At 34.8% G+C, this 25,799-nt stretch overlaps 2 protein-coding genes across 2 annotated transcripts; one reads left to right on the top strand and one right to left on the bottom strand.

The window, feature by feature from the left end:
- Window positions 1–867: 867 nt before the first annotated feature.
- Window positions 868–13,910, top strand: LOC100372623 (zinc finger CCCH-type with G patch domain-containing protein-like). Its single transcript, XM_085491765.1, has 13 exons — window positions 868–985; window positions 1,600–1,702; window positions 3,793–3,878; window positions 4,331–4,558; window positions 5,461–5,558; window positions 6,124–6,186; window positions 7,040–7,194; window positions 7,970–8,153; window positions 9,576–9,640; window positions 9,986–10,150; window positions 10,767–10,846; window positions 11,173–11,255; window positions 11,762–13,910. The coding sequence occupies exons 1-13, from the start codon at window positions 938–940 to the stop codon at window positions 11,898–11,900; spliced, it is 1,497 nt and encodes a 498-aa protein (XP_085347891.1). The 5' UTR covers window positions 868–937; the 3' UTR covers window positions 11,901–13,910.
- Window positions 13,911–16,205: 2,295 nt separating this feature from the next.
- LOC100373219 (uncharacterized) lies at window positions 16,206–24,111 on the bottom strand. Its single transcript, XM_006818361.3, has 5 exons — window positions 23,632–24,111; window positions 20,193–21,999; window positions 18,394–19,758; window positions 17,201–17,794; window positions 16,206–16,454 (listed from the first exon to the last, which is right to left on the bottom strand). Exons 2-5 carry the CDS (start codon window positions 21,985–21,987, stop codon window positions 16,246–16,248), a joined length of 3,963 nt encoding a protein of 1,320 aa, XP_006818424.1. The 5' UTR covers window positions 21,988–21,999; window positions 23,632–24,111; the 3' UTR covers window positions 16,206–16,245.
- Between the last annotated feature and the right edge of the window lie 1,688 nt (window positions 24,112–25,799).

The following is a 25,799-nucleotide window of genomic DNA, read 5'->3' as shown; positions in this document are numbered from 1 at the left end:
TGAATTTGTAAGCAGTTAACTAGTGAATACCCATGATGCTCTGCTTCATTTTATATTTTGCTATTTGGTGGGAAATCAGTTGAGCATTTTGCGGGATGGGTGTTATGTACTGAGTGAAGGTTCTGTAGTGAATGACTTGTTTGTTTGTTTGTCTGTTCGTGGAATTATAATGCTATAATTAAATATTTTAATTTGAATGAAAGCTAATGATATCGGTATTTATTTATTTATCAATTAATTCATGCATGTTTCCTTAGAGGTTGTGATATCTTCTGTCAGTGCATAAACACTGAGGGTTCCCATGCGCAAAGATAATAATCATACTTTATATATTTGCACCACTATTGCAGTATTGATATTTGTATTTGTACAGAAGAGAACACATTTATTTGAATAAGTATATTCGCTCGGTGGAAATTAAACAAAAGTCATATTTTTAGTAATAATATTAAATGTCTTGCAGGTATGGACATGGTACATGTATTCGTGTGTGCCAGTCTGTGCTTAATTTCAGATTTATAGGTCACATACTTGTTGGGATATCGTCTATTTACTTGATTTATTAAATAAATAGGATGAATGACACCTGCTAATTTCTGGTTCTCCCTAAAGTGATATTTTAAAATTTTTCCACCAGTTTCTAAATATTTTTCCCATATTTTAATTGATTTGCTTTTCCACTGCCTTCATGAAATAAAATATATACAATAAATAACTTCTCATACCAATAAATGTTCCGTTGTCGGCGTACAAACATACTTGGGATGATTTAGCAAGTTTCCGCCCTCGCACTGGTGACTTGGCAGAAGAAATGTAATGGTTGAGGGCGAAATTTGCTTGATTTTTTTTCCCAGGATTCAACATTCAAAATGTCAGCGCCCATTGGAGTGTAATGTTAACAGTTCTTGTTCTGATTTCACGATAAATAACAAAAATTATGGACGAAGAATCAATCGAAAGTAACCTGGCTACGTACAAACAGCAAGTAAGTAGTCTCGGAACTGTTTGCTGGTCGCTGGTTTCCTATCTGGAAATTTGTTTCCGGACTGTTCGTAGTCGTGTGTATCGCCGGATGACGTTTTGTTGTTTATATGTCAATTTCGCTATCGATTGCCCCGCTGATACAACTGAGTATACAAATGTTCATCCCAACAGCGGAGGATATACAGTTTTAGCGATCCGAAGAACTCACTGTCCACCTCGGCGAATCCACTCTAAAAACTGTATTTTAAAGCTTGGTGGTCGTCGCGCAGCGCGTGTTAGAATTTCATATAAATAAACAATGTATTTTACACGCGCTGCGCGACGACCACCGCGCTTTAACTCCTGTTGAGGGGGGGGGACATTTGTAATATTGTGACACTCAATCATGGCAATCGTTTAGGGCATCGCAAAGCTGAATGAACATGTGAACACCAATATACAAGTTGAAAGAGTTCAAAAGACGTGATTGAATTTAAGCGATTTTTCATATTAATGCCTTTTTTTTATTTTCATGTTTGTGTTGATAAACCTAATTTTAGCAGCTTCAACCTGACGAAGAATTAATTAATTAACTTAACTTCCTTTCAATATTCTTGTTTTTATTGCTGGCTTTAGTTGAGTCAAATAGAAACTGTATTACAAAGTGCTGGAACAGAGGGACAAGAGGATCTAGTGCAACTCAGAAAGGATTTAACTGAGTTAGTAGAATTGACAGAAGGTAAGTTGCAACATAGACTGGGGTGTGCGTAGTGTTTGCTGCTAATGTCAAAAGGTTGCTTGCAAGTTGAAAAGTTGTTGGCTCTGCTTGTTGCTTAAAAGCAAAATATATAAACACAAATTATAAAAATAGAAAAATGCACACAGAGGTAATGTGTAGTTTTTATGACCCACAGAGGAATTTGTCACCATAAAGTTTGTAATAGCTTTTTAATAGTTTTTTAGCAGTCATCAAATAACTCAAGGAGTAGGCTTGCAGGCACTGCATGCTCTTGGACTTCTTAGACCTACTGTAAAGTTTCAAGCCTCGAACCTTTAGTTTCAAACACTGGGTGCACATATACTGTGGAATACTTTATTTTCGCTGGAATTAATTTTCGCTGAAAAGGCTTTTTGGGCGTTTGGCTTTGAATGTATTTTCACTGATTTTTAATGAGATTAATGTAAAATAGGGAGAAAAATGTATATTCGCTGGATTTTATTTTCACGGAATCATCCCTTCAGCGAAAATAGTGAAAATAAATTCCAAGCGAAAATAAAGTACTCTACAGTAAGTATGCTGTACAGAGGGCATTTCCAATATAAGCGCACATAAGTTTAATATTTTATTCATTGTATGCTACCTGGATGCTTAATATATTTCACCCATTGGCACAAATCATTTACGCTAGTACATGTGCTACTAGAGAGCACAAAGTACTATTAACAAGGGGATAATAAGCAATTAGTGTGTTAAACAATGAAGATGTCATGAAAATTGAAGAAGAGTCATACGAATTGATCACAAACTTGCATGACAATTGTACATTTCTATAAAAACTAATGAGTTGTGTTCGATGCCATTGGTTAGAAATAAATTCAATTGACACATATCATCATACTGTACATACTGATATTGCATACCTTTATCTTATTACAATTTGGATTGCGTGCCTAATTTCACAATCATTTATATCAAACTTGAATAATATATCACCTAATTGAATAGGTGATTTTCCGTTCAACTGCAAGACCTCCCGAGTTGCGTGAAATGTGGACGCCTGCCGCAAAAATCAAATGATTTAATTTTGAACTCAGATTACTTTATTTCGTAGCTCACATTGAAAGGCTGGTCTTTGACAGGGGAATATTACATTGGAATACCCTTACTTCATCAAAATTGGCCATCATCGAATGTGTACAGCACATTATTAAGCATGGAAATATCCCCCAAAATACATTCTCTTTTGTCGAATCCCACACGATTTTTGTTGCCACTACGATGATATGACCTTTGTTTGTCCGGTTTTTATGTTTGATTTCACGCATAATGCAGGATTTCGCAGTGAACAGAAACTGGTCTATTGTTGGGTCTCCCTCCTGGCTGTATCGAACAAAGCCTTACCTGTTACCTCAATTTTATTTTGGAACACATGTACAATGTAACAAAATCTGCAAGACTGATCCAGTGTAGAGGTGTTATAGTCTCTATCGGTATTTCAAAACCATGTGCTTTACAGTCAAATGCTGTACTTAGACTTAGTTGTTCCACAGACAGTATGCTGAACTCATAGTTATCTTCTTGATATAATCTACTGTACCATGACATCACAATGTTGTCCTTTGCCACTCCTAGAGACTTCCTAAAAGGTTGCCAGCTGGCTATTCTTCTAGATAGAATTGGCCACCACAAGTTCTTTTTTTATTATTATATATATTTTTTAAAAGGCTTGCAATCCAATTTTTCATTGTTTGAAATGTACTAGATTGTGATACATCTTTAGTTCCACTTCCACCCTTTACCAACACCCAAAAACCTCCCACTGTCACCCTGACCACCATAAGAAATCATACAATCAGTTGGTTACAAACTGCACAAACCCAATGCCCTCATTGTATCACTGAGAATCAGCAAGAGACTCCTCACAGATCACACAAAACAGGAATACGACTCCAGAAAATAATTCTTATTACATTTACTACCTTATTTACTACCTTATTTATAAGTATTTATGAATAAGTAGAAAACTACCACAAGTTCATTTTTTGCTGTCTTGTGTCGTGAAACTTATTAATAATTAATGCATGTCTATATATGTACTTCTCTCTCAGCTAGTTTACTTTCAGTGAAGAAGAGCAAGTTATTGGGTTTTGTTGATAATTTGGAAGCTTCTGCCAGTGGATCAGCTCTGTCACAGGTTATTATATTGTCCTTATATAAACTTGTGTTATACCCACGAATATTGGACAACATGATAGTTTAATCAAACCACATTTAAGTCCATAAATGCCTGGTGACAACACTGTAAATTTACATATACATGTATGCAATACACTGTGAAATAATTTATTTTAGCTTGAATTAATTTTCGCTGAAAAGACATTTTTGGTGCTTTGTATGGAATTTATTTTCACTGATTTTTGACAAGTTGAATGTAAAATATATTAAAAAAAGGTATATTCGCTGGATTTTATTTTCACTGAATCATTCCTTCAGTGAAAATAGTGAAAATTAATTTCAAGTGTAAATAAAGTATTCTACAGTACACTGTTTGTTTGGTGTGTCAGCAATGTTTTACATCAACAAGCAAACACCAGTTTCTTAATATGATTTGTTACTGGTTGTGCTGTCAAAACTTTTATTTCTCAGACTTCCATGAATGAGATCAGCGGACAGCAATGTCAAGATGACGATGAAGAAGATGATGAGGATGTAGATGATGATGACGAAGATGAAGATGATGATGATGAGGCAGCTGTAAATGCTATAATTGGTACTACATGTAGTGTACAGTACATGCCTGGATGGGGACCAACTCAGTATTGTAATGCGGTAATACTTTCTGTTGAGTCACTTGGTGAAACAGAAAATGACAAGGTAGGTTACAACACAGACTTGTGTATGTAACAATAACTGAATTTGAAGTTTTTACAATATAAATTAAGTTTAGGAGATTTATTAATACCCTGGTATGTAGTATTAATGTGATTATAAAAAATGTAAATCTAAGAGGTCTGGTGTATATCTTTAAATGATAAAGAATTTATAGTTTGCATACGAACCAAACTTTATAGATAATTTGTATATCTAGAAGAATGTAGAAAAAATGAAAATATTCTTAGAAAATAGTCTACCCTCTGGTTGATATTTGAACAATGCCATTTAATTGATGTTTCATAAATCGCGCAAAGTGAAAAAAACTTAATTTATTGTAAAACATCTTAAGAAATGTGCTTCAATCTCTCTTTATCTTACTATCCATGTTATGTATATCAGTTAAATACCATGGAGTTTGGGAGTACATTGTATATCTTAAGAATAAGCATTATAGAGTTACCGGTAGTATGTGTAAATCAGAGGTGATTAATCATCACATATGGTGTCAGGATCAAACGTTTTACTGTCATATTTATCACCTGTGATGTCATAATAAGTGACCATGATGTCATTATTATTATCTGTGATGTCATAATAAGCATCCATGATGTCATAATTATCATCTGTGATATCATAAGCATCCATGATGTCATAATCATCACCTGTGATGTCATAATCATCACCTGTGATGACATAATTATCACCCGAGATGTAATAATAAACATTTATGATGTCATGACTTATTTACATAAGTGGTGAGATAAACATGCATGTATGACACAAACAGTAACAAATGTGGTGTAGATTTATACATTAAATGTGAAATAGAGTGTTTGTCTTTCAATAGCAGTGCCCTTCACTGTTGATAATAAGAGTGTATTCTTAACATGCTTTGATTGCAGGGACAAGTAAGAGTGTTATTTTGTAATCCAACAAGTAATTCCATGTTACCGTGTCCACACTTCCTGGATGGAGAATGTAGATTCGATGATAAATGCAGGTATGAACAAACTATTGAACATTAAACACTGTGACATACACAAAAGATTTTTAAGCCAAGGCTATGCAGCCACTGTAAAATACTTTATTTTCGCTTGGAATTAATTTTTGCTATTTTCACTGAAGGAATAATTCAGTGAAAATAAAATCCAACGAATATACCTTTTTTCCTGTATTTTACATTCAACTTGACAAAAATCAGTGAAAATAAACTCCATACAAAACACCCGAAAAGGTTTTTCAGCGAAAATTAATTCCAGCTAAAATAAATTATTTTACAGTATGATATGCGATTCCATTTCATGTCAGTTTCATGTGTGTGGCAACTGAATATAACTAATTAAATTCCATCGCTGAATGTGGTGGACACTCTGAATAGTTTACTGAATGTAAATTACGCTCTGTGAATATCACTGTTGTGTAAGATCAGTATCAAAAACAGTCTGAGATGAACACAGATTGGTCCTTTCACAGACAGTGTTTTTAAGGTAGAGGGCACTGCACATACCAACGTACATGTATAGATAATTATTCATATGTCAGTATTTATTCTATCCATGATTTAGATTTTCACATGGATACATTGTCAATGTTGAAGACATCCAGCCTTTCCGAGATCCCGACTACAGGTCAGTGTCTACACACATACCAGTATATGCAATGCTCACTGTACTGTATATATCGATACATATTTGTTTGCTTTATCTCACCTGGGTTTGTACATGTGCTAGTTATCGACATAACCGTTGGCCAACTCTTGATGTTATTTAATGGTGTTGAGAATGATATCATCTACATGCTATTTGTTTTATCGTTACATGTTTTATCAAGCCCATACTCCAGACGATTTCTAATTTTGATTGACAATTCTTGAAATGATTGGTATTGTAACAGCTATAGCAGGAGTGTTTTCGAACAATACAAAAGTGGCATTCTCTGAAGCATTGTAGCAGCATTCATTAGCTGCAGTTCACTCAGTCTTAGTCAGATTAATATTAGGATGCATTTCCATGACAATGTTCCTGGGGTTTTGTCACAGAATGTTCTACGTTGCTAGGACTTAAACCACTGTACCATGTATTTATATGGGCTCTATGCGAGCTACTGTGGAACGCTGATCGAAGACCTGGTGAAAACAGATAAAAAAAAAACACAATCTCAACTTTGAAGTAATCCTGAGTCATCAACTTGCATATGTAGTGGGGATCTTGCTACACTGTTCCGGGGTGTTCCAATAACTATCCCAAAAAACTGTTTTCTGAGAGTTTTCGGTCTTTGTTTTTTTACCATGATGGTTGCCAGATAGTGAAAAATTCTTGGATGTCAGCCTCGAAAATAAGACATTTACTTGATTACTATGGAAATACTATGGATATTGAACTTGCCTAGGTGGCCTAAGATGCATTGTAAGACTATCTAACCAGGTGAAAATTCCACAAAGGCACCTTATGATTGGTTCTTAATTCATTTTTTTTCTTATAGTTTACTGACTCCTGGTCGTCGGTGTTTAGCTTTACAAGATGATGGTCTGTGGCATCGAGCTAAAATAGAATCTGCCGATAATGAAGCACATCTTTATTGTGTTAAAATATTGAATGATACGGTTACCGTTCCAGTGGATGTCCTATTCCCAATCGGTAGGTCATTAATTTCTTTGTGTAATCATCTAATTACTGTAAAATACTTTATTTTGGCTGGAATTAATTTTACTGATTTTTGACAAGTTGAATGGAAGATGTATAGGGAAAACAGTATATTCGCTGAATTTTATTTTCGCTGAATCATTGCCTCAGCAAAAATAGTGAAAAGTATTTTACAGAAACCTTTTTAAAATCAATATTTTGGTGAAATGTTTTGCACTTTTTTCTATATGAACAAAAGAATATAATTTTCCATTGCTTGCAGGTCTTGATTCAAATTTGTAAAATAAACAATTGTGTGGTTTTATTTTATTTATACATTTTTGCAATCTTATTAGTGTTTCACGCAGAGTAACATCAGTGTGACCACCAATGTGTTATAATATAGATATCACACTTCACAAACACCAAATATGTTAAAATTTAGATATTTCTGATGTCCTTTGTATCATTATTAGTTGACACTGATTCACTGACTGGATGAGATCGACTTCCAATCACATTATTCTGTTGCAAACTACCTGGTTTATTACTCAGACTTGCAAAATGTGCAACGATTCTTGTATGCCATAATATTTAAATACAGCGGATAACAAAATACACTGAAGTGTGCCACCAGGAGTTTATAAACCGTATAGTCTCTTTTATGTTACAGAGAATTTGTTTCCAGTACGATTGATTAAATTTAATAGCCATGGTGAACAAAATGGTCGCAATCTAGGATTGTCGCTACCTTGCCATATTTCTCATCAGCTGCTATTTTGTTTTTCAGAAGCCACCGATGAGAGTTCTGATGAAGAAAACCCAGCAAACGAACATGTTGATGATGATGATGATTTACATATGGGTGACTTGGAGTGGAAAGCCACTGGTGCCACAAGATCACTGGGTGACTGGGAAGCTCATACAAAGGGGATTGGTTCTAAACTAATGGCAAAAATGGGATACAAATTAGGGTTAGTGTTTACTTGCCTGTAATGCAGTCTTCTTCGCCTTCACTGTTTTGGTAATTAAACCAAATGATTTACTCTAAAATACTTTATTTTAGCTGAAATTAATTTTCGCTGAAAAGTGTTTTTTTGGGTGTTTTGTATGGAATTTATTTTCACTGATTTCTGACAAGTTGAATGTGAAATATAGGAAAAAAGGTATATTTGCTGGATTTAATTTTCAATGAAACATTCAGTCCTTCAGCGAAAAATAGCGAAAATTAATTCCAAGTGAAAATAAATTACTTGACAGTACTTTAAACTGGTGGATTATCACAAAAATTGGTAGAAACATCAATAGTTTCAGTAAGATGGTCACTATCCTGAATATGATGTAATAAAATATATTACCATATTTCGTGTGATAGTCGATCAGTTTCGGAGCATCCTTTTTATGTATATATCACAAAGTTAAATAGTTATGATCAAATTAATAATTACGGGTCCATACATCAGACCAAACAAGTTTTAGTTCACCCCTGTATGAATTGGTATAGATTTTGTACTGTACCTTTATGATTTTGTAATCACAAAATTACCCTACCAAGAAAAAATTGTAGATTTTATGTTGTGAAAAGAGACAAAAGTTGATTTTGGTGCTCAAAGGGTTGATGATATGCAAATTACCTAATTAATATGCACATACGCTATATAGAACTATTTTGTGAAAGGTGGCAAAAGTTGACTTTAGTGCTCAAATGGTTAATGATATGCAAATTACCTACTTAATATGCACAGATGGTATATAGAACTATTTTGTGAAAGGTGACAAAAGTTGATTTTGGTGCTCAAATGGTTAATGATATGCAAATTACCTACTTAATATGCACAGATAGTATATAGAACTATTTTGTGAAAGGTGACAAAAGTTGATTTTTTGCTCAAATGGTTAATGATATGCAAATTACCTATTTAATATGCACAGGTGGTATATAGAACTATTTTGTGAATGGTCATAAAAGTTGACTTTTGTGCTCAAATGGTTAATGATATGCAAATTACCTACTTAATATGCACAGATAGTATATAGAACTATTTTGTGAAAGGTGACAAAAGTTGATTTTGGTGCTGAAATGGTTAATGATATGCAAATTACCTACTTAATATGCACAGATGGTATATAGAACTATTTTGTGAATGGTGACAAAACTTGCTTTTGCTGCTCAAATGGTTAATGATATGCAAATTACCTACTTAATATGCACAGATGGTATATAGAACTATTTTGTGAAAGGTGACAAAAGTTGATTTTGGTGCTTAAAAGGTTAATATGTTAAGAATTGTTTGAAATAAACCATAGTAAAACTATCACAGCCTTGCCTGTATTTCTCAGTAGTAAATATACTGTGATTGTATTATCTTGTTTATTGTAATTTTCTTTTACTACAGTGATGGCCTTGGAAAAACTAATCAAGGCAGGCGGGAACCAGTGGAGGCTGTTGTTTTACCTCCAGGTAAGAAGGAATTTATTGTTTGCTTTTGAGCATTTTGTTTAACTGTGTGACCGTCACATTTTTGTTTTTGTTGTCTTATGCCTTTTCACTGAAATGTTATTTATCAATCAATATCATATATATATATCAATTCACTTGCATCAACCTGCCTGGGAACAAATTGACAAACCCAAAAATTGCCCACCTGCTAAAACAACGCTTTTGGATGGACAGTATATCGGACAAATATGGTAATGCTAACCATTACTCTGACAAGAGTCGTCTTTGTGGAGACCTCTGACATGCAGGTATAATTTGTGGCAAAAAGCACTACCTCATTAACAACTCTTTTTTTTCATTCTGTAGGAAAGTCATTAGATATTATTGCCGAATTGAAAAAGAAAAACAAGTTAGGAATTTTCAATAAAATGAAGAAAAAGAAAAATGTAAAAAGACTTGGCGGCCATGTCAGTCAGAGGAAATCAAGAAATGTTTTTGATTTTCTCAATAAAAAACTTGGAGGTTCTGGAGGTGAGAAATCTGCAATTTAGAGATTACCTACTTAATATGCACATATGGTATATAGAACTATTTTGTGAAAGGTGACAAAAGTTGACTTTGGTGCTCAAATGGTTAATGATATGCAAATTACCTACTTAATATGCACATATGGTATATAGAACTATTTTGTGAAAGGTGACAAAAGTTGACTTTAGTGCTCAAATGGTTAATGTCAGTCAGAGGAAATCAAGAAATGTTTTTGATTTTCTCAATAAAAAACTTGGTAAGAAATCTGCAATTTAGAGAATTTGCCTTGATGTTTGCGTAAAACAGAGCAAATCCTTGACGTTAACATTTCCACCACCAGACTTTCTCACCCAAATTTTTCTGCACTTTTTTCTTATATTCTTCAAAATTTCTGGAAATGAACATTAATTTTGGAGCCAACAGATAAAATTTGAGTAAATTTTCATTTTTACTCAAATAATTTTGCTATTTTTGTCCTGAACGAAAGTGCAGACTATAAACGGGACTATTTTGTGAATTTGTGATGAAAATAGGGTGGTGAAAAGGTTAATACAGTATATATAACCCTGACTTCTTGCATATCACATGACTTGTCTAAAATCATAAATTTTCTTAACAGGTGATGAAAGAATGAAAATAACTAAAGATAGAAATAGACATGAAGTAAAGTTCAGAAATAAAAAGAATCTCAATATTCAGGTAATGGTAGACACAATAATGGCACCATTATTTTGTTTTGTTTTTTTTTGTATTTTCTATGATCAAAATGTTGGGGAAAATCTGTAAAATAAATGATGTATTTTTGTGATTAAAGACAAAATTTGTTATCTGCCATTTTTTCCATGTTTTTTTTCAAAAATAATATTTTGAATGTTATGTCCATTCCCTCTAAAATTATCAAAGAAATTATAAAAAAAACACATAAAAATGTGCAAAATGGTAAACAAAAATTCTGACTAGAACAGGAAACAACTTTGTTTCTAGCAGGAATGACATTCTTTCCTCTATTTTTTATTCATCTACAGCTTGTCCAGATCCATCAACAGATGAGGGAGCTTGAAAGAGAAATGTCAAAATTAAAAGAAGCGAGAATTAGGAATGTAGGCACGTAAGTATTTCCATCTTCAGATATCAATGTTTTTGGTTATTCCATTTGCAATTTAATGTCATATGGACATGCAAGTATTTCCATCTTCAGATATTTATGTACTCAGTGATTTAATATGCCATTGAATATAATGTGGGCACAGAAGTATTTTCATCATCAGATATTATTGTAGTCAGTGATTCAGTAGGCCATTAGATGTAATATGTACATGTAAGTATTTTCATGCTCAGAAGTCAATGTATTCAGTGATTTGGTAGGGCATTGAAGAAAGGTTGCTGTGACGTCCTCAATGACATGTAACTGTTTTTTTTAAACTAATTATTTATAATTGGGTGAAAGTTTTAGAATTCTTATTGTATTTCCATCTTCAGATATAAAGTATTCACTGATTTAAATGTATTGCGTATAATAGAAACACCTATGGCAACCAATCCAAAGAGTAATGCTGAATTGTTGACTGTACTTCCAGTGACATAAAACACATTTCTAAATACATTGTTTTTCAGAGATAAAACCATGACAGCACAAATTGATGACAAAATGGCAGCAGCACAGCAAATGATGACATCACTGAAGCAGCAAGCAAAGAAAATAGAAAGACAACAACACAGCATGAAAGAACACAAAAAATTAACAATTTTTTAGTGGCCATCAGTTGCCAACATCAAAGGCAGATTCAGTTTCCAGTCCTGGATTCATATTCAGCTGCAACCTTGGATTAATACTGTGGAATACTTTATTTTCGCTGGAATTAATTTTCGCTGAAAAGGCTTTTTGGGCATTTTGTATGGAATTTATTTTCACTGATTTTTGATGAGTTTAATGTAAAATATAGGAAAAAAAGTATATTCGCTGGATTTTATTTTCACGGAAGCATCCCTTCAGCGAAAATAAATTCCAAGCGATAATAAAGTATTCTACAGTATTCAGTTTACAGTTGTGGATTCTTATTCAGTTTCCAGTATTGGATTCACCTTCAGTTACCAGCATCAGCATCAGCTTCAGATTCAGTTTCTAGTCTTGTATTCACCTTCAGTTACCAGCATCAGCTTCAGATTCAGTTTCTAGTCTTGTATTCACATTCAGTTTCCAGCATCAGTTTCAGATTCAGTTCCTAGCCTTGGATTCACTGTCATATCAGATTCATATTCCAGCCTTAAATGTGGATGCCAAGGCTAGATTCATATTGAATCCTTGTATTGCTACATTGTATATAAGAAACTAACATTTGAATAAAACAATGCTCTTTTCACAATGATCTTGAACTTGCACTTCATTTTCACAAAAAATTATGCCCTAATAAAACTGTCTGTATTACTGCGAAAACTAACTCTTAGCTGATTTTTATCAACCATACTGTAAAACCATTTATTTTCACTGATATTTAATTTCACTATTTTGATGTTTTGAGCATATTCACTGTGTGTTAATTTCATGAATTTGTCAAGGAAACAATGTGATTTATTGTTATTTTGCATGTTCACATAGATTCAATTTAGCGGATTTTACTTATCAGCGAAAAAAGCAAAATTAAAACCCAGTGAATAAATAATGCATATACAGTACTGGTAGTATGTTTGCCCAAACACATTTCCAACATTAATGTCCTGAAAAACATATTTGATTTTACTCTGAACTTTTCCAAATAAAAAAAAAAAGCTAAAACAGAATTAAAGTGATATTTTTTCATGAGTAAATTCATTATACTGAAGCTGGGTTGGATTGAATATGTTTTTTATTGAGATACACAAATGAGCATGTACACAACAGTGTCATGGGTTTACAATACATAGTTATTTAATACAAGATGACTGTGTTGATTTTAAGAATGTCTATGTCTGGCTTAGCCTGACAAGTTGGTGTAGGTGGCGCCACCTACGCCACCTTGTCAAGCTATGTCTGGCTTTGCAGTTGTAATTCACATTCAGGATCATTTGTCTGACTTGATGCTGACAAATTCTGTCCTTGTTCCAAAAGAATAATACCCTTATTCCAGCTGCATATTGTTTGTGTTGCCGTCCCTCAAAGTTTTACCCTTTGAAACAGTTGTAATTATTCATCAGTGACATAATCCATCAGAAATTTGCAACTGTTGATGTGTGTATGACAATTTTTAATGATGAAAACATGTTTTATCACAAACAAAAATATATTTGATGAGAAATTCAAAACACTACATATGCATGTATGATGACAATCTGATTAAAATCCGATGTAGGTATGAGGCTCCAATTTTTTTTAATTTTTTTTTTAATATTTTTTTTTTTATAACCCTTTATATTACATTATTAACGTAGTTGGAGGCGAGTGGGACACAATTTTCTAAGAAGTGATTAACGGCAAGAAAAACCAACAAAATCGACATATTCAAACTAAAATACAAATAATTATAAAGGGTTATAACAAAACAAAAACAAAAAATTAAATTGGAGCCTCATACCTACATCGGATTTTAATCAGATTGGTTTGATGATTGCTATTGTATGACCAAAGCATTCAATGCACATTCATACATGTTAGAGTTGTACATTATTCACGGACAAATCGAATACCAAGTTGTGTCCTGGACAACATTTTTTATATAGTTAATGATAATCATAATACCTTGTGTTCCTCAATATGCAAAACTACCAGTAAACAATATAATCAAAATTACACATTCTCGTCCATGTTGTGTCTTTAAAAGTGTGACATTTGTTACACAGCATGTGTTAGAATCCTGTACATAGAATCCATATACATGATGCCGAGCCATCTCTCAAATCAATTAAGTATTAAATATGTGTGAAAATGAAGGCATATAATGAATTCTGTTTTTTTTATCACTTATCACAATGTAGATAAACAAATTTTATCAGACTCCAAAAAAGTACCACCCCAAAAATATTGAACAAATCTCTCTGTAAGATAAGTATCAAGTGAAACCAATACTAGCTCTACATCAAACACATAAAAACCCTTTATTTAGCACAAAATTTGACTGACATTCCCAAAGTTTATTAGTTAAAAAGATTAGAATTATTGTTTGAAGGAATTAGAAATCTGTACCTAATGTGTTTTGTGTAGGTAGTAGTGAAAATATTTCTGTGAAGATCATATTAATAACTTTAAATTTGAGCAAATCTCTGCAAAAATTAATATATAGACCCTTGCAGGTTAATAATGACACTATGAACAGTCGTCTTTTAAGGGGCTACACATGTACCATACGAGTTCTATATAGAAAAGATAGTTAATTTTTGCCACAATAGATGCCCACACAGAAACAACTGTGTTGTGTAGATCAGTGATCAGAGCTTGTTGCTAGAAGAGCACAGTAGGGTGTGAGGAAATCTATTTATGGCGCAACTACTATCATCTCTATAACCTGATTATATCATAAAAACATTAGAGGAAATTACTTAAAAGTTACTGTTTATTTTATGTATTTAATACCTGTCCAATTTCAAACTTGTTCAAGAATTTGCAAATTTGCCTGGACACAAATTAACTTGCAATTAATATTTAAAAACAAACAAAAGAATTTGCACAATTATTTTTAATAAATATCTCTTGCTGAGTAATTTAAACAAACTGCTAGTGAAAATTACATTTTCAAAAATCAAAATGTCTTTTGAAATTTCGCAATTTATAACACAATGCAATAATTAAGCAAAGCATGAAAGCATGTATTTTGTGAAAATACAGGCCTCTTTGTTTTCACTCTGATTATGTTTCACTCACCTTTTTTCAAATCTTGATTATACTAAAACTTTACTTTCTTTTTTTCGAATTTTTTGAAAATTGTTAAAGCACTATTATAAAAGTCATCGTGCAATGCAGCACACGTGTTAAGCTAAAACTTTTTTTTATTTTACTCGCACAGTTTTTCACTTTGAACCCAGATCGAACTTGAAAACTGTGCGGTTAAATTTACAATCATGTGGTAAACTGGAAAATTCACTTTCCAATCCACATGATTCAAAATTATTTTATCACAAATTAGTTTAAATTATTCAAATATTCCTTGTTCATATTTACATCCCATCAAATTATATTCAAATTTTAGCACCAATTTTTATCACAAAAATAAAGCGTCTCCAATAATTTGTATTCGATAATTTTATATTCTTTCTATTAATTTACATTTTGCACAATAAATAGCAATTTATATAGTGCTGACATGATTGATCACATCAAACAATGAACGGTGTGTGAACACTGCCCTCTATCAATCATCGCAGGAAAATATTCAACTGTGTTTAAATAGATATAATGTTAAAGCTTATTTGTTATTTACAAACATATTAAAAAAATGTAATAATGTGTAATTTCATCCCATAATATTAATAATGAAGAATATGATTTAATATGTAAGATACATACAGGTTTAACTGGTTCAGATCTGCTGTCATTATATATACACTAAACTATACAGGGTATATTTAAACAAAGTTTATCCGAGTCAAATTAGATGTATATTAATATCCCCCTGTAACAGCTAGCAGGTAGCTACAACCCAGTAGCATTAGGTCACTATGAACCAGTGCCAGCCAACAGCAGGTCTCTACAATGTATGACGTTGGGTTAGTCAGGAGATTACTATGGTCCAACATCAGGTCACTATGACACTGTTGTTGGCAAGCAGCTCAGGTCACTCCATGTGTTGGCTAGCATGTCTACCTCAGGGTAGCAGGTGACAATGACCTGCTACTACTTCCGGTTCTTAAATACAGTTTGCATATTGGCTATATTTATTTTGGTAAACACACAAAAATAGCTAAAAGTCATCCGTTGTCATGTCAACATATGAATGAGATGATTTGCCTAGAAATATTACAATATTTATATATATATATATATATATATATATATATATATATATATATATATATATATATATATATATATATATATATATATATATATATATATATATATATGAAGTGTAACCTCACCCGGCATACAAATATTTAATTATACTCATAAAATCAGTTTTTTCAAGCGCTCTTCAGACTTTTTTGGACATGACACAGAATCTTGTATCTTGAGGCTCAATCTTGTCAAAGTACTTCTCTCCATCGTATGTGTAATCTTTTATGGGGTCAAATAGTTTGTTGGTTTCCAATCCGACTGCAGTCGCTACGCTGGTGGCTAATGGGTGGGTATATATGCCACATGCTCCTACAAAATTCTTCTGCTTTGCAACTTTTAGTGTTTCTGTAAAATAAAAATCATTACTTAGCATAAATAAATACATAGTGCAATCCATACATGTTGTAGAAATGAATGCATATACTGTATTTAGGGATGGGCTATTAGAAAGTTTTGGGGGGTGATGACAGAACAAAAAAATTGCCTATTGATTTGAGGAAAAATATTACAGCTATTTCATTATTGAAAAAAAAACTCAACACTAAGTGAAGGAAAACAAATATTTTGCATAGCTGCCCCCTCCAAGAGTTTCTAATACAGTACTTAAAAGTAATATTATATTAGTTATAGTTCATATGTGAGTTGTTGAACACAATGCATATTTTGTGATTACAGTTACATACTCAAAATTCAAGTCAATTTTAGAGATTCTATCAAATTATTTGTTGGGGGATATTTTCCATTTGTAATCAGTAAATATTATTGGTGTTAATGTGGAATACATTTCATTATGAGTTATTCTTGTATATTCCTGGACATTGACTGGTAAATAATAAAAAAAATCAAAACAAGTGCATAGTCAGTAAAGAAAGATATATGGACATTATGGTATACAAGAAGTGATGTTGGATGAGAACATAATGAATACAAAAACAATCTTATTATTCAATGTGTGGATTAAGATTCTAGAAAGTTGTTTCCATAATATACAAATGTCATTTATGGGAGACTGACGCAAAGCAAATATTACTTTTACAAAAAATGTAATTCATTCATGATTTTCACATCTAAAACTAGTTCCAAATACTTACCAAGCTGCATTAGTTTCAGCAGACTAGCCTTCAAATGAACGTCCATGTTCTCAGATATCACAGTCACTAATTGAACCAACCACTGCTTACTGTCTGTTACACCCAGTTCATCTTTGGCCCACTTTTCGACATCAGTGCTATACTGAGAAAATGCTTTCAGCTGGGATGATGGAATTTGTTGTACTTCTGCATCGTCAAGGTTACGCTCACTAAAATCCATGTTAATTACCATGCCAACCACCTGGTGTGTTTCTTTCTTCCTTATCAGGAAGGAATAGTCTTTCCCATCAATAGCTACCATTTTCATGCCAGTATCCAGGTAGGATTTCTTCTCTTCTACTGGAATGTCCATAGCTACTGTTAAGGGTTCCTTTTGTACAAATCCTTCAACGGCCAACTGACAACCGATCTCTAATTCTTTAACAGTTGATTCGTGAAGTGATACAGCTTCATATTCAGGAATATCAAAGTCGTCATTGGTAACATCGTAGTTTATATCCAGCAGATCACCAAGATGTTGTGCTTGGAAAAAGTCTTCAATCTTCATAAGTAGACCACCATCTTGTAGTTTGTTGATAGCCAAGATGGCGTTTACTGTAAACAATACAACAGTACATGTTAATGTGAGACAATAGAGGAACATCAGCTTTGAATGCACTAAGCTTCTAGCACTTAAAACACAGGATACTAAGGGATGTGTGCATCAGTTTTTTGTACTGCGGAGCATTACAATACAGTTTCTTAGCATGCAATAGTCTGTGGATGAATTAATTAAGTGCAGAAAAAATTATCTGCAAAAGTATTTGGAAGTCATCTTCTTCTATTACAGATGCATTTGCTCTAAATCGAGTTGGATGTCATCACCCGGTTGAGTATAAAGGAGTGTGAAATCAATTGATTCAGAACAGATAAGTATCTCCACTGGTCCGAAATAGAATGTGGGACATTCACTGGTCCGAAATAGTCAGGAACTGGTGCTGAATAGATCTATCATGTCTTCCTCTCAATACGAGGAAGACTCTGTACTAATCAAACTATTACCTATCTCACTGTAGTAGAATGGCCTGACATTTCTTAAATGGGATGATACAAACACAATATGTATATTCACATAGCCCCTGTTTTGTAAGAAATGTGCATTTCTTTGTTTTATGTCTGTTGAGTACAAGTTAGATATAAATTCACATACTTACACGAATTGCCACCTAGTAAGAAAAAGTCATTCTCCATACTGATTTCCTCTTTTGATAATCCCAGTACTTCAGAGATTACATCTATGATTAGAAGTTCATTTTCTGATGGCTCTATTATTTCTTCTGGTTCTATTTCCTCCGCTTGCACATCCCTGTCAATTTCATTGTCTGCACCATCTTCATTTTCTTTGTTAGTTTCTTTCTGTTGCTCTTCTATATGTTCCTCTGCTATTTTCTTCTCATCATCATTGCCATTTTCATCAAGGACTTTGACTTCTGCTATCTCTCCATTTTCTTTAACAATCTGGTCTTCATTTGTCTTTATAACATCTTTCTCTTCGCCTACAATCTCTTCATTTGTGGCGTGATTAACTGCCTGGGTTTCACCATTCTCAATGGCAATTGGTTGGTCCTCATCATTGGCAAATAACTGTCTCCTCACTTTCAAATCTTCATTTTCCTCTCTCACAGACTCTTCTTTGCTTTCAGGAGTTGCCTGCTCAGCTGCCATTGGTTCATCCTTCTTTGTTTCTTCTATTTTGTCATCGCTAAATGGAAATTCTTTGTTTTCCAGTGGTGAGTTTGGTGGAGTTGGTGGATCATTGTTTTTACTATTGTCCACATCTGAATTTTCCTCTGAAATTGTAAGTTCATCTACTGGTTTTGTTTCTTCCTCTACTGTGTTTTCACTTTCTTCTTCTGGTTTCTTTACTCCTACATCATTTTTATCTTCAGTTGTCTGTTCTTCTGTATCTTTAGTGTCAGATTCAATTGAGCGTGCTGTTACAAGTTTTGCTTTTTCGCCTTCTTCTTGTTCATGTGCTGAAGTAAGTTTTATGACTGCAAATTTAGTCAATCCATCTGTCATTGTTGTGGGAGTCAAAACAACTTCATCATCTGATCCAAGTTCTTCATCTTCGTCTATTTCCTTTTCTTCTTCTTTTTTGTCTTCATCAGAAGAAGACTTTTCTTCTTCATTTTCACTTTCATTACTTGATTCATGTTCTGGTGTATTTTCCTTTTCTGCTAAAGCTTCCTCCTCTTTTTTTGCTAACATCTCCCGCTCTTGTCTCAGTTGTTCTTGCTCCTCACGTAATTGTTTTTCCTTTTCCTCCTGTTTCCTCTCAAATTCTTCTTGAGCTTTCTTCATCATTTCTTCTTGCTCTCGCCTCCTTTCTTCAGCTTGTCTTGCCAGCTCTTCTTGCCTCTCCTTTCTTTCTTCCTCAATTCGTTTGAGTTCATCCTTTTGCCTCTGGATCTCTTCCTCTTCACGTCTTTGTTTCTCTTCTCTCTCTTTCTCCCTTTCTTCTGGAGTCATCAAAGATTCTTTATATTCCACATGAAGTGCAGCAGGATCCACCTTTCCTGTATGCAAAGAAGTATAACAATATCATTAATATATCACTGATATTTATCTAGCTGTACATTGGGTACCTGAAATGGTTTATATAACTTTCTGAAAGAATAAGTATCTAATTATCGTGTTCATGAGCGATAATACAGAAGCTCATAGACAGATGTCTACCCAGTAGTTGTTCCTCTCTAGGGGATGCCATTCAAAATAATATAGCAAACTACTTTGTGTCAATTTCACTTATTACGAAAGGTGAACACCAAAACAGCTAAAATAAATTGGGCTATGAATTTGAACTGTGGGCAAGAGGTTACCTGTCTGAAAACTGGTGACTGGTTGAAGTTGGTACATATACGTGCTATGCAATTATGTAGTATCTTTTTTTCAACCACTCAGTTACAATTATAGATAACTTGGAGGGGGAATTGATTGTGTAAACACATACCATTTGGTAGAAGTGGAAATTCGTCTACAGGAACAATTCCAGTCGGGATAGTGAATGATGGCAATGTCATTTTCAGATGTTCTGTTACTATATCAACATCGCATGCTGGACTGAAGTCACGTGCTTTGAAATAAGACACGCATGTCTTCTTATTATCATCCCCTGTGTGACAGAACGTATGCGCGCGCATCACGCCCGGTATCTCATAGACAGCAGCATCAATTTCACTTAGGTCGATCCTGAAGCCACGAACTTTGACCTGGGAATCCATGCGTCCCTCAAACACAAGCTGTATCTCCCCGGTTGCTCCTCTAACAGCGCGTAAGTAATCACCGGTGTTGTAGAGCGTCTGGTGCTGAGGGTGGTAGTCAAAGGTATTTGGTAAGAATCGTTTAGTATCTGCTTTAGCCTTATTTGGGTCAAAATAGGCGTCATAAACAGTGTGTCGTGTTTCAATACTGTTTGTTCCTGTATCGTTCAGATACCCATCGCTAATATTTGGTCCACTCACATAGGCTATTCCGCGTTCGTTAAGTGCAACAAGTTGCATATTCTCATCCAATATATAGATGTTCGTATTTTGTATTGGGGCACCGATGGGCATTTTCCCAAGTTTTCTCACGTCGTCCATGTCTTTTAACTTGTATTCAGAATGTGTCACATCCCCGGTGAGCTCTGTGGCACCCCAAATATTACACAAACTTTGTTCTGGGAAAATATCAAAAAATCTCTGAGCAAGTTGGATTGAAAGGTCTTCACCTGTTGAAACCCAGTATTTGATTTTTTGCAATGTATTAGTTCCACTCTTGCTGTCGCCGTCGCTGTCGTTGTCACTGTCACTGTCGCTGCTACTGTCAGATGAACGTTTTTCTAAGACACATAGGATCTCATCCAAGAGTGTCGGTACCAACATCAACCACGTGACGTCACTGTTGTCAAGGAGATCGAGGAAGTGCTTTGGCGTCGATGTTATACAATAAGGTGCAACCACAATGGGATTGCCATGCAACGTGAAACCGAATATTTCCGAGATAGAATCGACAAAGCTAAGCGATGACTTGAAGCATCCCACGTCTTCACTGGTGAGAGAGAAGCAGCTCCAGAGCGCGGAAACGCGATGTAAAATAGCTTTATGGGAGATTATAACTCCTTTGGGAAGTCCAGTTGAACCAGATGTGTACAGAATGCAGGCCGGCGGCGAGTCGCGGTTAAATGAAGTGTCCGTCAGTAAATCGCTTTCATCTAATCTATAGTCGTATAGCCTGATAGCTTGCTTCCCTGATAGGTCGTCAAATTTAAACAAATCCGGTCGTTTTTCACTCTGTATTTGTTGCACGATTCTCCCCATCTCCACACAATTCTCGTCATCTGTGATAACACATAGCGGTTTCGATGTCTCCACCATTCGCTTCAACCTTTTACTCGGATATTTCGGATCAAGAGGGAGGTAAGCTGCTCCTAATTTCAGGACTGCGAAGATAGCTACAATAACGCTATCGCTCGGACCCATATGCAACCCGATACATGTTGGGTTTCTGTGTTTCCCGTAACCAAGACGTTTCCGTAACGACCTGGCCAATGCATTTGCCTGTGCATTCAATTCAGTAAAAGTCAGTGTTCTGTCTCCGAATATAATCGCCTGTTTCTCGCCAGCTGTTCCCCCGAAATACGGTATAACGAGGTGCTCTAGTGTTCCGTGCACCGTCGTTGACGGCAAGTCGAACGGAAAAGAAACTCGCTCCCCTCGTAATATACTGGCATCCGCGCCGAAATCACGTCTCCAGGATAAAGACATCTCTGCACAGTTCTATAATATGAAAAATACGGACTATATTAGTAACGAAATGACTAAACATTCGTGGTATACTGACTTCCAATATTTCATACGCAAATGGTTGTTTGATTATCTTTAAATATTGTTATTACCCGGTGTTATGATTGTGATAAAACCGTACAAAATTGCGAATACGTGACCTAATTACAAACGATATATATGTGTGTGTTTTACTATATACCAGGACTGCCTGTGGATTCCGGACCAGACTTGTGAGTTCCCGGATGTTGACATGTATTATAAATTTATATTATGTTTATTTTACGCATTATTAATTACCATTCAGTGTAATAAACGTGTCTCAGAGGTGATACAATAATAGTCCGCAATAAATATTTACGATTTAGTTGACCGATCGACTATTATTTGTGCCGGTGTTGCTAGGTTATAGTCAATTTGATTACTAGTTTGAAAAAACTATATAACACACGAACGATTTTAACTACATCACATTGTAATCAGTTTCGGCTATATCCAACAACAAACTAAACACACTGATATGCGCGCGTCTTTTTAAAAACAACCGTAACCGAATGAATAATATCCACCTCATCTGAAATAATGATCCAACCTTAAACTTTACAGTAATCACGCGAGAAATTAATTTCTTCTTGATACGTGATTAAGCATAAATACCATTCATTTTCTTATTTTGTTAGAATAATTCCAAAACTTAAAAATTAACAAATATTTAATCGTTTCATTTATATGAGTGTGTAGGTAATTAAATTTGATTTGGTTTGTGTTTTGAACTCGACTACTAATTATAAATTCACATGTCGATGTAAGTTTAATTGGTGATAATATACTGATTGTGCCAAGTCAAGTGGATGTGTACAGATTGTGATCGGTTTTATTATTTCAATACTGTTAAACCGGGCAGGTGGCACAATGCAATAAACATGACAGGAAGTCCTCTGGCTAATGGCTTAATCCGACTCTGAATGGGACTTAATCGATAATGGCATATTTCTTTGCACAAAAAAAGGAGTCCGCCTCTCGTGGTCACAAAGGGTCGCCATTGTTCATGTTATTGATGATCCAAATCAACAAGGTATTGTGATAATACTAGGACTCGGGTCAAAGGTTACATGCAAATGCCACTAGAGAACACTTCGTAGTAAAAAAAAAAAGAGGTCAAAGAGTTATTTTATATCACAAACAGTCCGTGCTGTCCAATACCCCGTCCAAAGTACACGAGAATGTTATTTCGAAACAGTAGTAATTGTAAATGGAATACATGTACGTCAAACCTTATAATAATAACAATTGTTGTATGCTTTCGCTATGTATTATATTTTAAATATTTCCAATCGAAAAATACTACTTAGGACTATAGGTACTAGTGTAGTAGCCAGCGGTAACATGTCCTCCATATAAGCATAGGCGTGCCATGGTTTATGTATGGGTGTATGTGTGAGTGGTTTCGCTTTAAAATAACGCAAGTGCCGTAGGTTCCTTTTATGCTCATTTGCCCTAGTGTATAGTAGCACGGAAAGTAGGACACGTCCACGACATCCCAGCTTCAGCAACTTTACACCTTTTTTATTCTAATTCTACGATAATATACCTATTCTATAAAACATGACAGATATATCGCCTTACCTGTTAGGGTACAACCTTGTGGTGAAACCCTCTTTAGTGTTCTCCCCCGTCGGCTTTTCACGAACTCCTATGTGTATACAACAGGCTCAGTGCTGGCACGTTCTACGCGTTTAGCGTCCCTCGCAACCACAAGGCCAGCCCCTCAGTTTCGTTGAATCCGGGGGACGCCGATATTCATGCGTCACTGCGTGTTGAGCTGGCTTATTTATTCACTATTTTTTAAGTGCGTTGTTGGAATGGTAGCGTTACTAGGGGCGATGTACCGAGCGGTTACGCGTAATTCAGCTATTTCACCATCCACAACTCACAAAGAATGGCGGAGATTACAATCTTTGAGCTGAGCAACGACCCAATGAGTGAAATGCCGATAAGATTGGTCTTTTTTTCTCTGCGTGTAGTACGTGTTCTGTGTAGCATTCCGATTACTTGTCCGGGCCAGTCTATTGTGTTTGCAGGCATTTGGTCATTTAAAACTTGGCTCCTTGCCCGTTTTGGGTTATTCGTGTCCACCTAAAGGATATCTATCTGTTGTTCGGCACGGAAACTGTGATTTACTAGCACTACAACTGCGTCCCCGTATCGATTTGTATTTGAACTTAAAATAGCATTATCTCACGTACATTGCACTGGTTTTACGATGATAGCGCCACCATCCGTCGCTAAGCTATCGCGGGAGAACAATTAAATCGAGAACTATAAAAAATTGTTCTCTAGATTCAACATGTTTGTTTTCACTCTCGTCAGTTTATAATCAAGTCGCGATATAACGTCAAATATATTTTGCAAAATAAGAGCGTGAGTTTGTGCTGCTAGATTTAGCATGCATTTCGTCTAGGGGATCTGGCTTGTTTCGCTGATAACAACTGTACCTCATTGGCTCCGTGCCAGCATAGCCCGAACGATGTTTACGTTGCGTTGGCCATAGAACTAAAGTCCATTGCATTAGTGTATAGCCTGTTATACGATTTTATTATCTTGTAGTAGTTTGGTCTCCCATGATGCCTCGATGTTTGCTTTCCAGGGCCTTGAAGTACTGCCGACATACGCTTCTCACGAGTGAAGTAAATCGTCTAGACTGGCCCAGCCATAGCATTTTCTAAAAAAATCAAATGTTGGTTCGCTGCGAAATTACGCGAGATATAATACAATGTTCTTAAAAGGGATTATAATATTAAACAATATGACTATGTCAGTCTAGAAGTCGATGAGCAGAGCGAATTTCGCATAAACAATGTATTTTTACTCGCGTTGTACATGTCGCATGGAACCCGCATCGAACATGACTTAGTGTGTCGATCCTGGTGCTGGGAAGGTTAATGCATAGACCTTACGGTTTTCTAAGGTCTACGGTTAATGTGATGTTAATGTGACGTGTATTGCATTGTATGGACTAGCAACAAATGCAATAAGTTATTTACCGTAATGCATGTTATTCATATTCTCCTCTGATATTAATGACTCGGATGTTGTGTTGATATTGAATTATTCTCTGGTTTTAGCAGCGTGAATAACATCATTGTGAGAACTGTTACGTTGAAACTATGCTCGTCTTCTTTTTCGAAAAGAAAATTTGAAAATGACTCTAAAAGTATCAAAATGCGAAATAATGTTTGTTTGTTTTCGCGATCATTCCCCATTTAGTTTGTATTTTAGCCATTTTTATTCGCATTTTTTGAACTTACAGAGAACAAGAAACCAAGTTGAAACCGAATATTGCATTGTTGCAAACATAGTTGTCATGACAACTAATTAGTGGGTTCTCAAAATGAGAGCGCTTCGGCTACAATTGCTGTAACTATTACTTACATTTGCCTGTTACTGAAATTAATTTTTACGCCATATATTTCCATTGTGAAATAACTATTCATTTGATGAAATCGCTCACAGCGTCATGAACCAACCAATGACCATCCACGTATACATATCGCTTCGCTAAATTTCAGGTTCACCCTTAAAATTATTTTCTGGCGTAGTTTCTTTTTAGTGTGTAAAATTAGTAATTCAGTCATCATTTACTTTGTGACGCAAAAGTGACGTAAATAGGTGAAATGGCGGATGATTACAGATCAAAACGTTATCGGTGATATGAATGGCATTCCCTTCACCCGTTGACGTCATACAACCCCTCTGTCGCTAGAGGGCGTTACGTATAGAGACGATGTACTACT

This window comes from Saccoglossus kowalevskii, chromosome 17, assembly GCF_978046115.1.
Source record: "Saccoglossus kowalevskii chromosome 17, keSacKowa6.1, whole genome shotgun sequence".
Taxonomy (NCBI): Eukaryota; Metazoa; Hemichordata; class Enteropneusta; family Harrimaniidae; genus Saccoglossus; species Saccoglossus kowalevskii.
This window is presented reverse-complemented; position numbering and strand designations above follow the sequence as displayed.

Bases quoted from the DNA above. Each gene is read 5' to 3' on its own strand.
- LOC100372623 (XM_085491765.1), top strand. From the start codon at position 938: ATGGACGAAGAATCAATCGAAAGTAACCTGGCTACGTACAAACAGCAA. The intron at 1,703-3,792 runs GTAAGTTGCAAC...CTTCTCTCTCAG, and splicing joins GTTAGTAGAATTGACAGAAG to CTAGTTTACTTTCAGTGAAG. The intron at 7,195-7,969 runs GTAGGTCATTAA...TTTGTTTTTCAG, and splicing joins GGATGTCCTATTCCCAATCG to AAGCCACCGATGAGAGTTCT.
- LOC100373219 (XM_006818361.3), bottom strand. From the start codon at position 21,987: ATGTCTTTATCCTGGAGACGTGATTTCGGCGCGGATGCCAGTATATTA. The intron at 19,759-20,192 runs GTATGTGTTTAC...CTTTGCATACAG, and splicing joins ATTTCCACTTCTACCAAATG to GAAAGGTGGATCCTGCTGCA. The intron at 16,455-17,200 runs GTAAGTATTTGG...TTTATTTTACAG, and splicing joins GCTGAAACTAATGCAGCTTG to AAACACTAAAAGTTGCAAAG.